The 16,929-nt window shown below is 42.2% G+C and overlaps 1 protein-coding gene across 3 annotated transcripts in view; it reads left to right on the forward strand.

The window, feature by feature from the left end:
• Positions 1–16,929, forward strand: part of MCTP2 (multiple C2 and transmembrane domain containing 2) — a 205,245-nt gene that overhangs the window by 58,300 nt on the left and 130,016 nt on the right. For 2 of the 3 annotated variants that reach the window (XM_040256994.1, XM_040256993.1), the window contains exons 8-9: positions 9,255–9,419; positions 11,702–11,832. In XM_040256994.1, the coding sequence (XP_040112928.1) occupies positions 9,255–9,419; positions 11,702–11,832 (296 nt within the window). Of the gene's footprint in view, positions 1–8,823; positions 9,420–11,701; positions 11,833–16,929 lie in introns of those variants that run through there. The other variant, XM_040256995.1, reaches the window with a different exon arrangement.

The following is a 16,929-nucleotide window of genomic DNA, read 5'->3' on the forward strand; positions in this document are numbered from 1 at the left end:
CTGTGCGGGGGATGAGGGAGAAGTCAGGGTCTTTCTCCCCTTTCTCTGATTCACGTGGTGTCTGTCTTTGTCCCCTCCACTAGCCAGCCCTGCTGTGGTTTATGCTTCTCCTAGGTACCTCTGAACTGAGCATTTATTCTTTTTCTCTCTGTAGCCCAGGGATCACTGAACTGCAGCCTGAGTGCAGAATCCAACCCTGTATCTGCTTCTGCAAATACAGTTTGATTGGAATGTTGTTGTGCTCATTGGTGTGTGCACTGCCCTTGGCTGGCAGCGCAGAGCAGAGTACTTGGACAGAACCTAATTCTTACTACCTGGAACTTTACAGAAAATTGCACCACCCCTTCTCCTCCCCCCGCAGGCCTAAAAGTGCTGGCCACTTCCTGCTGTTGCTAACCTTAGCTTTTCTTCATATGTTCTATTTGGCATCCCAGCATTGTATTATATTATGTAATATTATATTAAATATATTGTGTGTTCAGTCACTCAGACGTGTCTGACTCTTCTGGACTATAGAAGAGTGGACTGTAACCTGCCAGGATCCTCTGTCCATGGGATTCTCCAGGCAAGAATACTGGAGTGTGTAGCCCTTCCCTTCTCCAGGAGATCTTCCCAACCCAGGGATCGAACCCAGGTCTCCTGCATTTGCAGACAGATTTTTGGCTGTCTAAGCCACCCGGGAAGTTGGAGAAACTTAAATTGAAGGAGGACAGTCAAAGAATTTGGAGAGAAGATTGTTCAGTCTGTCTGCTTGTCTGTCTATACACCCGTCTGTCTGTCTGTCATGATGTGCTTGGTGAGCAGAGCCCAGGTGAGAAACAGAAGGGAGTTCTGATGGCTGTTTTGTCTGTCATATAGTTTTTTTTTTTTCAAATGAATATATAATCTTTATTCTATATGATCATACAACTTAACGGCTAATTAGTCTTCATTTTAAAGCATATTACTTATGAAATAAGATGGTAAAATTGTTCTTTTGTTTGAGTTGAGAAGTTGCTTAAAGTGGAAAAAATGCCTCTTCTCCACCTTAGAGGTAAACGCCTTCTGTCACTGCACCTCTTTCTCTACTTGAACTCATTTCACTATTGGTGAGATGAGTTATTTCACCAATTTCACCCTTATTGCACTATTGGTTCTGGAAGTAGTACAAGCAAAACCCTTTGCAAGAAGTGTGGTCTATTTGGAACCAAAATGAGAGTATCGTGCCTGGACCACTTCCCCAATTAGTAGAGTGCTTCTTGTTCTATTGTTTTTCATTTTCACACATTATTCACTGAACTCAAATGCCTAGCCATAGTATCACCTTTTACTGTTTTGTTTTCTTGGTTAAATTTAAAGGATTGGAGGATGGTATATCCCAAACAGCCATATATATTCATATATCTGTTTATTTCTATCTTCCTATATATATATATATATATATCTACCTAATTTTTTGTCTATCTATATGCCTATCTATCCCTTATCTACCTACTTATTATCTCCCTCTCCATCTAGAAGTAACACTGCTGAATATCTTAACCTCGATGTTTCTGCTGCATTATTATGAAGTCTGCTGCTGCTGCTGCTGCTAAGTCGCTTCAGTCGTGTCCGACTCTGTGCGACCCCATAGACGGCAGCCCACCAGGCTCCCCCATCCCTGGGAGTCTCCAGGCAAGAACACTGGAGTGGGTTGCCATTTCCTTCTCTAATGTATGAAAGTAAAAAGTGAAAGTGAAGTCGCTCAGTTGTGTCCGACTCTGTGTGACCCCATGGACAGCAGCCCACCAGGCTCCTCTGTCCCTGGGATTCTCCAGACAAGAATACTGGAGTGGGTTGCCATTTCCTTTTCCAATGCATGCATGCATGCTAAGTTGCTTCAGTCGTGTCCGACTCTGTGTGACTCTATGGACAGCAGCCCACCAGGCTCCTCTGTCCACAGGATTGTGTAGGCAAGAATACCGGAGTGGGTTGCCATTTAGGCCAGCATTATCCTAGACAGAATAGTTTCTAGAGGTCTTCCTCATTTCTGGGGGCCTCAGTCACGCTCAGCTAAGGCCGTGAATCTATTAGAATTCTCAAACCTTGTGTATCTCCAGCCCAGAAGAATAGAGCCACTTTTCACAAATCTGTCATCTCAGTGACATTAGAATCACTTTTGTCCAAAACCCTCTCACTGAGCACACACTATATTGGCGGGAATGCCGTCCTGAGACTTCAGAGATGAGTAAGACTTGGACATCATAACTGATGCGGTATTCGGAGAAATGGGGCAGTGGAAACAGTGACAGACTTTATTCTCTTAAGCCCCCAAATCACTGCAGATGGTGACTGCAGCCATGAAATTAAAAGACGCTTGCTCCTTGGAAGAAAAGCTATGACCAACCTAGACAGCATATTAAAAAACAAAGACATTACTTTGCCAACAAAGATCCATCTAGTCAAGGCTATGGTTTTTCCAGTAGTCATGTATGGATGCGAGAGTTGGACCATAAAAAAAGCAGAGTGCCAAAGAATTGATGCTCTTCTACGGTGGTGTTGGAGAAGACTCTTGAGAGTCCCTTGGGACTGCAAGGGGATCCAGCCAGTCCATCCTAAAGGAGATCAGTCCTGAATATTCATTGGAAGGACTGATGCTGAAGCTGAAACTCCAATACTTTGGCCACCTGATGTGAAGAACTGACTCGTTGGAAAAGACCCTGATGCTGGCAGAATTAAACGCAGGAAGAGAAGGGGATGACAGAGGATGAGATGGCATCACTGACTTGATGGACATGAGTTTGAGCAAGCTCTGGGAGTTGGTGATGGACAGGGAAGCCTGGCATGCTGCAGTCAATAGGATCGCCAAGACTGAGCACCTGAACTGAATTGAACTGATCTGATTAGGAGAGCTGAGTAGAGAGGTGGGGTATTCAGAAACTAGACCCTTATCTTGACCTTGTAGGTGGGTGGGGTGGGTCGTAGGCTGGAGAACTGAGTGAAAGGAGACAGGAGTGAATGTTACCAAGTGAGGAGGAAGAAGTTCATTGAGACATGACACTCACAAAATAATGTGTGTGGCAAGCTCTCCAGACTCTCTGTGTTCATTCCAAAGTTGAACTCTCTCAACCAGGAGCATCAGCAGAAATCATTTGAATGCAGATATTTCTGGACCTCCATCTCAGGGCTCTCAGATCAGAAACTCTGGAAACGGGACCCAGCCACCTATTAGTGAGCCTTCCGGGTGACCTGGAAGCATATTTATGTTTGAGAACCACTGTTGTGGACCAGGGGGTGGCGTGGGATGCTGGGAAGATAGGAGGTGAAGCCAGGGATGTCAGAGGGGCAGGGCTTGTAGAACTGCAGGGAGCACTGCTGGATGTTAGATTCCTAGGGTTAGAGTGAGGCAGGCGAGGTGCCTGGGGTAAAACGCGAGTAGGCACTGGGGCTCTGGGACCAGCCCTGCCCTCACAGAAGCCTGAGCATGAGCACCTCCTTAAATGTTTCATCCTGAATGCCTCTCTCACCTCACCCTAGTCCCAGTCCTGCTTAGGGGTGTCCTTAACCTATTTTAAGTGAAGGAGAGCCATAGAAATACAGACTACAGGAGTTAAGGCCTGCAAATCAAGAAACAACAAAGGCCTACTCCAGAGCACAGGGAACTCTGCTCACTCTTATGTGGCAGCTTGGATGGGATGGGAGTTTTGGGGAGAATGGATACATGTATATGTATAACTGAGTCCCTTTGCTGTCCACCTGAAACTGTCACAACATTGCTAACTGGCTATATTCCAATATAAAATTTTTTAAAAAAGAAATACTAGTTGATGATTATTATTGCAGATGAACCAGCCACTTAATTTTGAGTTTCCTGGAGGTCAGGGTGAAAAGGGAAATCTTCTTTACTCACATGGCCTTCATTTTTTTCCTCCTCAGTCCAGAACCCTGAGGGTCATTGGGTATTTATAGACTTTATCAATTAAAAATCTTCTCATAATCTAATTTTTAAGTTCAAACAACAAGTGAGGATAGTCCCTCTTAATTAAAAAATAAAGTAATCCTTTAATATCTTTGCACACACAGATTATTCATATCCTTGGAACTATGATATAGTTTTCATCTATAAATATGTTTCATCTCCCATGTCCATGCCTCTGTGGGAAATTTAAAAGGCTTGCTTTATATCTTATGCAAAAATTTGTGTGTTGTTCTAGAAGAATTTATGCCTCCAGGGTTCTCTTCAGATGATACAAGGAACTGCCAAGTAGGAGCTTTCTGGAAGCCTGTTGCATGAGTATATGGATCTTCTCATGTCATGCTATAAAAACTGTTGACAATGAGCAGTAGTTTTACATGTTGAAAAAGCTTGAAAGGAATATTTCATGGAAAGCTTTTACAGAGTGCGTCTTCTCCCTTCGTTTTTCTAAGCATTGACAATATAGTCGGAATCTTGCTTTACTCTTCAATTTGCTGTCAAAGTTAGTTCATTTTGTTTATGCACTTGTCTCCATTGACTCTCTACTTCCTCACAATGACTCAGGAAAGATAATTAATGAGAATCAGAATAAGATGTATTGGCAACATGGGAACACGTATAAGATGTATTGGCAACATGGGAACACGTATTTTTAAATTTCCATCACTGAGATGATCTAAAAAGTACCCGTACAGTAATTGGTGCCACTAAGGTAGGCCTACTGGGAAAACCTTGTAAAAACATTTTTTCAGTGCCCCTAATTTTACTTTTTAAAAATGTTTTGGTATTTTTTGCCACCCAAGGGAATGCTTTGAATTGTTACCCAGTGGTATTGTTTGGCATAGTTAATTATGAATGGTGGTATCACTAGAGAAAGAAATGGCTACCCACTCCAGTATTCTTGCCTGGAAAATCCCATGGACAGAGGAGGCTGGTGGGCTACAGTCCATTGGATTGCAAAGAGTCGCACATGACTTAATGAGTAAATAACAGCAGTCACTAACTATCCCATTGCTTCTGATGACTATAGGTGTTTCCCCTGCTCCTGGACTCTGTGCCTCCCTGTCAGGATCCTTCTTTATACCTGACTTTTCTGCTGTTCTTCCTGGCTTGGGATGGACAGATACATCAAGCTGTTATGTCCATCATCCTAGGGTTTCCTCTGTAACCCTAGGATGTACAGAAGAAACCCTAGGATGAGTAAGTTGTCCTGGAATCCACTTTGCCATCTTCACAGCCTGCTGCTTGGCCAGAATCCTGCAATAATGTATGTTTCCCAGGCTGTAATCCTTTTTTTTTTTTAATGTCCCTGGAAGGCAAATCTCTTCACTGCTTTTTTTCTTTTGGGCTCTGCTTGGTTGTCATTGCTCTGCATGGGCTTTCTCCAGCTGCGATGACCAGCCGAGGTGCCCGGCTTTCACATCGCACTGGCTCCTCTTCTCGTGAAGCCTGGCTTGAGGGTGAGCAGTCTTCAGTAGCTGTGGCACGCGGGCTTAGTTGCCCCACAGCGTGTGGCATCTCTCCAGACCAGGGATGGAACCCCCGTCCCCTGCATTGACAGGTGCATTCTTAACCACTGGACCACCAGGAAAGTCCCATCCGCTGTTCTGAGAGTCTATTCCTAGATCAGAAACTCATGAGAATTCTCCACATACTGGAAGTGAGCAGAAAAGCCCCACAGCCTGTACCTTCCATCTTTCTCCCTTTCTTCTTTCCCTTCCTGTGAAATTTTCATGACCGGGGAGTAAATGAATGTTTTGGAATCTGTTTCATTTTTTACGAAAGTTAGTATGTTTCTAAGTTAAATATCCCAACTTGTTTTCCCTTAGTTATAACTAAGTTGCACGTTTCAGGAAAGAGTCACTCTTTCTGGGAGTAGATTTGGCAGGGCTGGGGGCCGTGGAGGAGAGCCGATGAATGAATCCACATAGAAATAGTAAAATGTTCTGATCCTCTGGGAGGAAGGAGAAAAATAGCAAAACCCTGCTGGGCTGTATTTTATCCATTATGTCTGCTGAGAAATTAGGGTCAGGACCCAGAAGCTTTGCTGTATCTCCCGGTGTTTGTTTCAGCTTAGGTGGGGTGGGCTTCTCCCTTTGATGGGTCATTTCCTTCTCTCCTTTCACATTCCAGGCTGCATTAAGATGACAAATTTCACTTACAGGGCTTGGGCACAGACATGAAAACTTGAGCTATTGAGCTAACAGAGTGAGTGCAGAGGAGTCTATTTATGGTGGGGAGAATGGGGGTGTTTGAGGAATGCAAAAGTTTGGGAGAACCCAGCTCTGCATCCGAGCACAGACGGGATGGCCCAGGTGCCATCCCCCCACCCCAGACCCTGCCTCTTAAACCTCATCACAAGTCTCAAGGGTGGAAGAGAAATGCGAAAGTGATTAAGAAACATGTTTAAAGCTCATGCTCACATCCTAGACTGCATCACTTGCAGATGAATCTTCTTTTTTGGACATAACCTTGTAGCGGGCTTTGCAGAAATATTTAGAAATACATAGAATAAAGGTCCTGTGTCCTTTTCTATCTGTGAACTGTGCAATAAATACTTCTCTTTTCCTACCCCGCCTTTAGCAAGGGAAAAAAAAAATCTTGGACGGCGAAGAGCAAGTCTATCACATCAAACATGACTGCGTTAAATGCTAAAATGTTCAAAGTCCGACTGAGATAGATAAAGGCTTTGATGGAAAGTGGATATTTCCCAGGGACATTACAAGCAATAATCCAGATGTTAGAGTGTAATGCAACGAGTGTCCCTGGATTGATCAGGAGCTCCAGCCAAGACGGGCCTGGTGTAGGCCTTTGCCTTGCCCTCCCATGCTGTTCCGCCATATGGAACCTATCTCTGGGCCCCGTTAATAACCAGCTTTGGATTCCATTTTCACAGAGCTCATAGAGCTAAGTGGGGCTGTTTTATGGACAAGTTAGATAGAAGCCTTTCCAAGATAAACATCCAATTTGAAATTAGGACATACCAAGCCACAAAATTATTTTAGGGCATATTTCATGGAAACACTGCCATTTTTCTTAGGCAATTGCCAGACTGTAGGATGCCCTTTGATCCCTTGTGGACATTACTCCCTTCTTTATAAAAAGGATTTTGAAATAGTTGCAGTGTTTAGGGAGGAATATATCTGTCGGAACTTTGAAGCATGGCCCTGGGACAGGTCATGCTTCAGCTTATTGGTTGGCAAGTCAAACTTTAAGAAGAAAAATCATAAAAAAAGAAAGTGCAGCAGGATGTATGAATCAAATTCTCATTTTCTTTTTAAAGATGGAAGTTTTCAGCCTGTGTGCTTAGTAAGCTAGAGAATGTTTTAAAAGTATCTGTATGCACACACATAGAGTGTAAACACATCTTCATATGTATTTCTATATGTACCTGTCTATACATTCTGATGGTATGCATTGCTTTAACAAATACAAAGTTACTTAACCTTATTTCATAGATTGTCAGGATTAAATGTCTTCTTTGTATAACCCAACTTCTGATAGAAGTTAGAGAAATAATTGCTCCTGTTTTCAAGAGGGGAGGGTTTTTTTCTTTTTTAAACGAATTATTTTCCCGTCTCCCTTTCCTGTTCTGTATCTGCACCTTCAAACCTCTGTGTGTGTGTGTGTGTGTGTGTGTGTGTGTGTGTGTGTTTGTGTGTGTGAATTCCAGTTTCCAGAGAAAAGCAACACAGATATGAAATTGGGAGTATACATTTCCGTAAAACATTTTTGTTTAAGGAAATCGTAAAATGACCCAAACGCTTGGCATCACTGCGTCATTTATTAAGAGGGGTGGAGTGACGTGTGTTGGATGAGGTAAGCTGGCATGTAATTAACCCAGCACTGACATACCGTTCGTTGTGATAAATTGTGAGTAACCGGTGTCCAAGCAAATTGATGCCTAAATGATCTCAAAGATATAGTGAGCAGATGACAGGAATGAATATATAGTGTTAGAAATTCATTGCTCTGCTGTGATGCTCGACACCATCTCCGTTCTTCAGCCCATTTATTTCTCCCTCAAATTAAGCCGTCTACCCTCGTGCCATCTCACTTACTGAGTGGAGAATGTGAATGAACTCTGCCAACCAAACACAGCCTGCGGATCGGGTCAGGGATTCTCACTCAAACAAACTCACCATAAAAAGACACTGTCGAGACCTTCAGGGTATTTAACAATGTTAAAGGAATAGACGTTACTTGTGTTGAGTGTAATCATGGCATGGTGCTTATGTAAAAACAGATAAGTATTTTGCTTTCAGATATTTCAGCCAGAGAAAATATTAGGGAAGCAGGGAAACATGTAGTAAGATGACAAAATGTGGTGAATAAACACATGGAGGTTTGTTGTGCTGGTCTGTTTGTGTGTGTGTTTGAAGATTTACATAATGGACATTAAAAATAAACTGTGCTTGTCCTCTTCATATTTTAATTCTAGGGGATATTTGCCTTTTTCTATATTCTATTTAAGCTGTGTGCGATGTAGAAAAGGAAAAAAAAAAATAAGGTAACACTTACTGGGTCCCATGCCCTGGTCTGTGTTCTTTATCCAACCTTCCCCTCCCACCAGATCTACAAAGCTCATTTGGCTGGCAAGCCTATTATAGGCTGTCTCTGGACCTGTGAATGTTGCAGTACTATTAGGCTTTTTTGTTGTCCCCTAAGGGATAAGGCTCAGCAGTAAAGAGTCTGCCTGCAGTGCAGGAGATACAGGAGACTCAGGTTCGATCCCTGGGTCGGGAAGATTCCCTGGAGGAGGAAATGGCAACCCACTCCAGCATTCTTGCCTGGGAAATCTCATGGACAAAGAAGCCCATGGGCTAGCAAAAGAGTTGGACATGACTTAGTGAGTGAGCACAACAAGAAATAAAGGGAGGTGCAGACGGATTCAAGTGTGAAGGATAAATTCAAAGCCGTAATTTCGAAATACCCAGAGGTAGTTTGTTTCCCTGCAGAGAGTGCCTGGTTCTTATATCTCTGTTTCCCAGAATGCCTCTCTTCCCTTCCTACTATCGGAGTAGCCAAAGGCCCATTTGGAAGATTCTACCAAAGAGCACGTGTGGGTGGGAGGCTGGTGCCAGGTACAGTGTTGTTTGAATCCATCCTTCACTGAAGGCTCCAAGTCCAGTGCTTGAGAAGGAAGTCACGTAGCTGTGGTTGCAGGTTTGCAGAACCAGTGAAGAATATTAACACATTCACTAGGCAGGGAGTGCTATTTCTCATGAATTCTGAAAGCTGGACCACCCCCTCTGATCACCAAAGTCACACTCAAGAATTATCAGCAAGTTTATATGTCATCTTTATTTCCTTGCTTTAGTCCTCTTTGATACGCAACCTCCGGCTCTCAGAGTCCTTGAAAAAGAACCAACTCTGGAATGGGATTATAAGTATAACTTTGTTGGAAGGAAGGAATGTCTCAGGCGGAAGCATGGCAGAGATGTTTGTCCAGTTAAAACTGGGAGATCAGAGGTATAAAAGTAAGGTAAGTTCTGTCAATTCCTTAAGGAGAACAATGTCTTTAAGATGAAAACAATGGGAAAAAATGTATGTTTTCCCCCTCTAAACTTTGCAAGAACAAAATTTATTTTTAAATCTCCTGTGTTGATTAGGAGCACCCCAGAAAACAAAATAAATGTACAGATGCTGTCTGTTAATATGGGCATTTGATTGCTTAGTGTCATTTATTTTAATATAGTCGGTGGAGCTAGAGAAAGTTTATTAAACAATAGATTTGAATGCATGGCTTATTTTCATTTTGAAAATGAACAACTGTGTTTTAGAGATTGTGCTGAAAAGGATTACTAAGTGTTTCCAAAAATCCTACAAAAATAAAATAGTGTAATATGTTATAATTGAATTAAAATGCTTGAGTTTAACTAAACATATTTTCAAAAGTATACACTCCTGGATTTCTCTAACTTGTTGGTATGAACACCAAAAATAGACATCTAATACTGCTGTTTTCTTGCTCTGATTTTTTTTTAAGCTATCTAAAAGTATTAAAAGTGATTTGTTTTGAACAAAAGTAATAGCTTTTTTTTTTTTTAGCTGTCTTTAAAAATCAATCATCTTATTCCACTGATCCAAATTCCATTTAATTTTTAATCTCAGTAATTCGGTGTGGTTTTTATTTCAAAAACCCTAGTCTCCAAACCATGGTAATTAATTAGTTTTACATAACTGTCAGACAGGAATATTTCCTATGTTTTATGGATTGAGGGAACTAGGGTACTTGAAAGTTAAGTCACTTGCCAAAAGCCACATAGGAAGAAAAACATCAGAGTGGAAGACTTTGAAAATAGGCCCGAGGGTATTTGCAGCTGGGGCTTTCCAGGGTAGCGGACTTACCTGAAGCAGACTAGTTACAGAATGACTTAGCGGGGCAGGAGGTTGTCTCTCCTGCACAATTTTCAGTGCAGAATCAAATATTAAAGGTCATTTACTCCAGCGCAAGCAGTAGAGAACCAAAGCTCATGTTGCAGAATTGTTGATTATGAGAAATGCAAAAAATTGCAGCAAAGTTATGGCCAAAATGTACAGATGATAATTTTAAGCAGGCAGTTTTAGGCTGTACCTCACAATGAGTGTATCCAGGATAAGCACAGCTCTCCATTAAGATTCCTTTAACCAGCCAGCATCAGAGTAAGGATTTATAGAGAAATTATTCATCACGAAGCGCACTTACCCTTTTAAACTAAGGTGAAGTGTAGAAAGAGTCCAGTATCTGCTGCATTCCCCCTTGGGGAATATTGCGCTTAAGTTGTGATCAAATGGGCTTTTTTTCTGCATAGTTTCTAAATTCTGCGATCTGATATATTTAAACTCAACGATGATGAAAAACAGCATAGATGATGTTATATGATGTTGGCTGCAGTCGAGGTCTAAGCAGTTCATTTTTTCCCATGCGAGCAAACTTGGTCCCAGGATTTCATCATTGGCTCTGAGTTCCTGGCATTTAGTGGCCCGCATTTTTGCTCACTTTTTCTTCACAAATTGAATCTCTGTGTAAATGAAACAGAAATGAAAGTCTTGCCAATGAATCAAACACATAAGCAGTTTGAAATAACTCTTGGAGAACATGGGAACACTTGTGGAGTTTTCCAACCACGCATGTTCATTTTTAGGTTTGGCTGCAGTGGAATTTCCTAGTCTTCCTCTGACTCCAGTGACTGGATTCAGGAAACTTGAATTTAGAAATAGGCAGTCACATACAAGTTATGGGTTTCTCGTGTAATGCATCTGACAGATGTTAATTAAGATCCCAAATTGTTAATTTATATAGTTCTTAAGCCAGCGCTGAAATGGATGTGCCAATAAAAATGTTATTTCCATTTGATTAACCAATTAGGAGTATCTTTTGTAAGAGAGAACAGCCATAAAATGTCTATTGAGATATAATATTATATAGAGAGTGCAGCTCAATAGTCATTATTATATATGTGTAATAAATATTATCCATGTATCAAAAATATATATTTTGTATATCTATAACATTTATTGTTTCCTTGGGGATAACAGTGCTGTTTCTAATTTGGTGGATAAATGAATGAATCTGGGGTCAGCTAAAAGAGTATGATGTTTTGCCAATTCTTAAAACCTCAACATGCCTTTCATTTCCAAAAAGGAAAATTTTAACTGTGTAAGAGTGATCATAACCATCATTATGATTGCTTTCCTGCTGTTTAGAAATGAAATGAATGTGTAGCTGCTATAGCGATGAATACCATTTTAAGAAAATAAATATTATAACTGCATGTTTTCTAGACACTGTGTAAGAGTGCAAATCCGCAGTGGCGGGAACAGTTTGACTTTCACTACTTCTCTGACAGGATGGGCATTTTGGACATTGAAGTATGGGGAAAGGACAGCAAAAAGCACGAGGAACGTTTGGGCACGTGAGTCTCTTCTGCTTTCTAAATGGTGGGAGACGTGTCTTCATGAGGCTGGTCTATAGCATTGTCTTTATCTGGTTGAGCTTAGAGTAAAACCCCATATACCCACCCCAAGGAGCCATAAGTTAGTTGGACCTTAACCCAGGAAAGACTTTTTCATTTATTAATTGGTATATGCTGTTTAGTATTGATTACAACAGAAGAAAATCGTTATGTGTCAGGAATTTTCTAAAGAAAGATAATGTCCCATCTCAGACTCTTTGGGAAATGTTGGTATCAGTTTCCAATGCACTCTATGAGTTTGGTTTTGGTATTTAGTGAAAATACCAAATAATTCAGTAACACCATGAAGCTAGATGTCCCAAATTGATGGAAACTTTCCATTGTCCTCTATGAATTTTGGCAAATCATAATGAAATCTGTTGAGGCCAGATCAGTTTTATTTGTATACTTTGGACCTTCCCAACTTAATTGAGGTGCTCACTTGTATATAATGAGAAATATTGAAAGTATTAATGGTTTCCATATATTATTATAATAAGACTATAGTTAAATGCAATTCTGCCTGCATCGTGGCTGCCCCAGTTTAAGCATGAAGGAGATGCTGGTGGAAGCATACATCTCTGATCTTTCTGGGAAGCCTGCACGTTCACAATATTATCCTTATTTTATCGATGAGGGAATGGAGTGCTGAGAATCTTAGCAGAGTAGTGAATGCGAGACTCAGGATTATCTGTTTTCAAAGACCCAAGTTTTTTCTTCCAAACTACTGAGTTTTGTCCAGCCAATATGCATCCAGTTTGTCCATCCATCCTAAATTTAGAATAAAGCATTTAAAGGGCTCTCAACATCTCTTTGTGGTCTTTTTCAAACCAAGTTCTCTGGAGCCCTGGATTCAGGGAGATGTGTTGGGGCCAGCCTTCAGGATAATCAAGTTTCTTCTGAAACCACAGCATTTCCATTTCTACCTGTGCTCTGCGGTGGGGTTCTGTTCCAGGCAAGAGTTTTACTGCTGAAAATGAAAGATTGAAAGCTCTTCATCCAGTAGAACCCCTTCATTTTACAGATGAGGAAGTCCAGAGGTCCAAAGATGTTATGTTTTTCTATCAGCAAGGAATTTAGGAGCCAAAATAGGCTGCGCCCCAGCTAACCCAAAACTCAATGCAGTGCTTTTTTTCTGTGTAGAATGCTTAGCAGAGGCAGTTGCATGAAACATCAGTTCTTTCTGCTGCTGTTATCCCATCCTAGTATTCACGGGCTTCTCTTGTGACTCAGCTGGTAAAGAATCCACCTGCAATGCAGGAGACCTTGGTTCGATTCCTGGGTTGGGAAGGTCCCCTGCAGAAGGGAAAGGCTACCCACTGCAGTATTCTGGCCTGGAGAATTCCATGGACTGTATTGACCATGGGGTCGCAAAGAGTCGGACACGACTGAGCGACTTGCACTTTCATCCCATCCCGTATCAGGAACTTATCCTGAGACAGACAAGAGGAAGTTTGGAGACCATGGCATATTCCTCCCATGCTTGTCTGCAAAGGCATTCTGTCGACAGAACGGTCTGGTTTGTCCCAGGGTACTTAATAATCCGAGCTCTCCCCCACCTGATGGCAGCACTGTTGCCCAGTTATCGTGTGGAACACACACACACCCCTACACACTTCATCCACCCGTGTAAACACTGGCTAGGAAGGCTGGGCTGCCTCCAGTTGAGACGGGGCACTCTTCCTGCCATTCACGTGTCATGGTCCTGGTTCCATTGCTTTGTGCAGCCTGTTCAACCCCAGTTCTCTGCTGCTCTGGTAGGAAGTAGCCATGCTTCCCTGGAGATCTGCAGGGCCAGATTTGTGGTTTTGGGCACCAAACTAGGTCCCGTCACTCTCCTGCTCAGGAGAAAGGTCTTCCTGTGGTCCAGAATGCACAGATTTTTCTCTGTCAGATGCTTTCCCAGCCTCCCCGCTCCTCCGTTTCCACAGGATAACTTAGACACATGCGTGTTCTCAGTGCCTCCCATCCTGGTCACTGCTGTGACACCGCCGTGTGCTGCCAGCACCCGCGGCAGAAGGATCAGACACGTTGTGCTAGCCAGCGGAGTACGGATAAGTCACGTCAGTGCCCAAGTGCAGAGAACTCTGTGTCCCACAGCGCTATCTGAATGATGGCATTTGAGCCCCGGTGATGGATGGCCCGTGTGTTATTTTAGTAGGTGCAGAGAATAATGGCCTTTCATTTCGTGTGTCATTGTGCCGTCATGTTTCCTTCACATAGTAGGAAATGCTTTTTCAAATGAGTGTTAAGTTTCTTTACAGACACAGAAAATAATTGGAGATGTCCCTCTTATGCCATGTTTTGTCATTTGGGTCTTCATTTATTATTTGAGCTATTTCCTGTTTGTAACTTAGACGTCTACCTGCCCCAGTGGTCATTCTGCCCTTCCTCTTCATGGACTTTAAAGGAATTTTTTTGGGTATCCTTTTCCTTTTTCCTCTCCTGAGGTACAGAAGATAACAAAAGTGTCTCTTGGGCTTTGACTACACAGCGTTACCCAGAGTGAACTTCCAGGTGGGGTGAAACTTCCCCTAAAATACACCACTGCTTGTCATAGTGAAAGGAGAGATTGTGTTGGCATATGGCTATCACAGACCTGTTACTTACTGTTCCTTTTTACATAAAAGTGTTCACTCTTTGTTTTCCTGTTCTTTGTTGTCATTCTTAAGGATCAGTTATTTTATCCCCTCAACTGTTGGGCAATACCTCTTTGTGTCAGGAGGGTCTTTGGCGATGTTGAATGTTCTCATACCTGTCTCATAATTTGTCTTTGGATGATACCATGTTGCTAGAAGTTTAAAGTTCTGCACGGCCTCTCTGAGAAACTGTTACCCCACTGAAGCTTCCCCTGGCAGGCATCATGAGAGGAGGGACGGAACACTTTGAGTTGTGTTTCCTGGGCTGTCTGGTAACCACAACACTTGCAAGCTACGAGACCTTGGGCAGTGGCCTTGTGGTTTTTCTATCTGTGTAACAGGGTCTTCAGCCAACTTCAGATCATCATGGCAACTGGCAACCATGTCTATTGTTGGTTGCTATTATTACTCCTGTTAATTTTGAGATTTTTTTTTCTTCTGGATAATAACTACAGATCCCCACAACTAAATTGTGCTCTTTAAGTATTTGAGATATGACTGGGTAAAATTCAGCTCAGTTTTGTTTATTCAAAACAGAATAAAGATTTTGTGTGTGTGTGTTTTTTGGTGGAAGTGAGCAGTGACTATCTTCCAGGATGTGATGGGAAGGATATTTATTGACTCAAGAACTGAACAGTGTTGATTAGCCTGGTTTTGTAGCTGTGGATGGTGGTAGACCAGGGCAGGGGTCAGTTATGATCATAACTGGCCTTTGTGTTAGCATTGGTGGTTGCTAGCTTGGTGATAGTTGAGGCTTGTCCCGCCTCCCCAACCACCGTGGCAGCCAGCCTCCTCCAGGCTCTCCTGAGTCATGCAAACTTTCTGAAATTCCTTATGTCGTTATGGTCCACTTGTGAGCTTCTGCTGAGCCACAGGTAGCTCCTGAGGAGGTCAGGGCTGGTGAGATAAAGGTGCTTGGGCAAACCAACACCCCACCTCCCAATCCAGGATGTCTACTATTCATGGGCCAGAAAAAAACAAAAAACAAAAAAACACAGTTTTTTGAGTCCATCAATGGTCCAGAAACAGTGGATTTTTAGGAGGAGTACGAAATAAAGGTAAATATAACCTGCTCCAACTTTTAAACAAGATGGCAAGAGTAGAAATATAGATTAATCTTCTCGGCAACCTGTACCATTTCAACATAATCATACCAGTTTCTTAAAGTATATTTCCCTGTGATTCTGGTGATTAATTTGTTATAGAATATTCTAGCTTCCAAGGTGGCGCCAGTGGTAAGGAATGTGTCTGCGAATGTAGGAGATGCAAGAGATGCGAGTTCAATCCCTGAATCAGGAAGATGCCCTGGAGGAGGAAATGGCAACCCACTCCAGTATTCTTGCCTGGAAAATTACGTGGACAGAGGAGCCTGGTGGGCTACAGTCCATGGGGTTGCAAAGAGTCGGACAGAACTGAGCATGCATGCACGGATGCACGCAGACTTAGTTTGGAAAAGTTAAGAATGAGATTGCACAAGCTTATTTTAACTGGGCTGCCACAGAGCCAATCCTGAGTCCTACGTGGTGCCTTAGAAAGTGGTTCTGATGTGCTGCCCATTTACCGGTGACTCCGACGTGCAGGAGAATCAGGGTATTTCTTTGGACAGATCGCACCCCACGTCGCTGATCTGCTTTCACAGAGAGGCTTGACCCAGTCACCATTTGCTTCCTGTTCACCCCCATTCTTAGCCTCTGAGATTTACAGCTTTTAAAACTCTAGGACTCTTTTCTGCCCCCTTGCATTTAAGTTAAAAGCTGACCAGTCTATAATATAAAACATAGAATTATGGTAATGAATAAGAGGTTAAAAGCTATCATGGCAAGTGGAACTTAGCAGGTTTGGCTGACTGATATGGTAAAAATTATGTGTTGAATTAAAACATTAAAATGCGGTGGGATTAATGGAGAAAGACAGGAACAGGAGGTCAGAAACAATGCTAAATCAGCACATTAACTGCCTGTGGGCTAGAGATGCTGGCTTTAATATATGCAGAGGAAAAAAAAAAGCTTACTGAGGGGGAAAAAAAAAGTGACTTAGTCCTTGTTTTCTCCAGGTGAATAGAAATGCAGACATTTGAATCTGGGAGGCATCCAGTACATATATTTCTTTCCCTTTCTTTTTTATGTAGAGGAGGAAATAGACCCTACAAGATATTCTGTTGGTTAACAAAAAAGAAACACTGACTTTATAATTTGGAGTGTTTGCCACTAGGATTCATTTTGTTTGTTTGTTCATTTTACTCAACAAACACTGAGCATGTTGTGTATCAGACATCCTACCAAAAGCTGGGGGTTCATGCGTGGATTGTGTCCTCAGGCACTAGGTTGTGGGCAGCTTTCTGGAGGAAGAGTGTCTCAGCTGAGACCTGTAACATGGGTGATGGTTAGCAAGACCAGACTGGAGGAAGAACGTTTCAGGA

This window comes from Oryx dammah, unplaced genomic scaffold (assembly GCF_014754425.2).
Source record: "Oryx dammah isolate SB20612 unplaced genomic scaffold, SCBI_Odam_1.1 HiC_scaffold_16, whole genome shotgun sequence".
NCBI lineage: Eukaryota > Metazoa > Chordata > Mammalia > Artiodactyla > Bovidae > Oryx > Oryx dammah.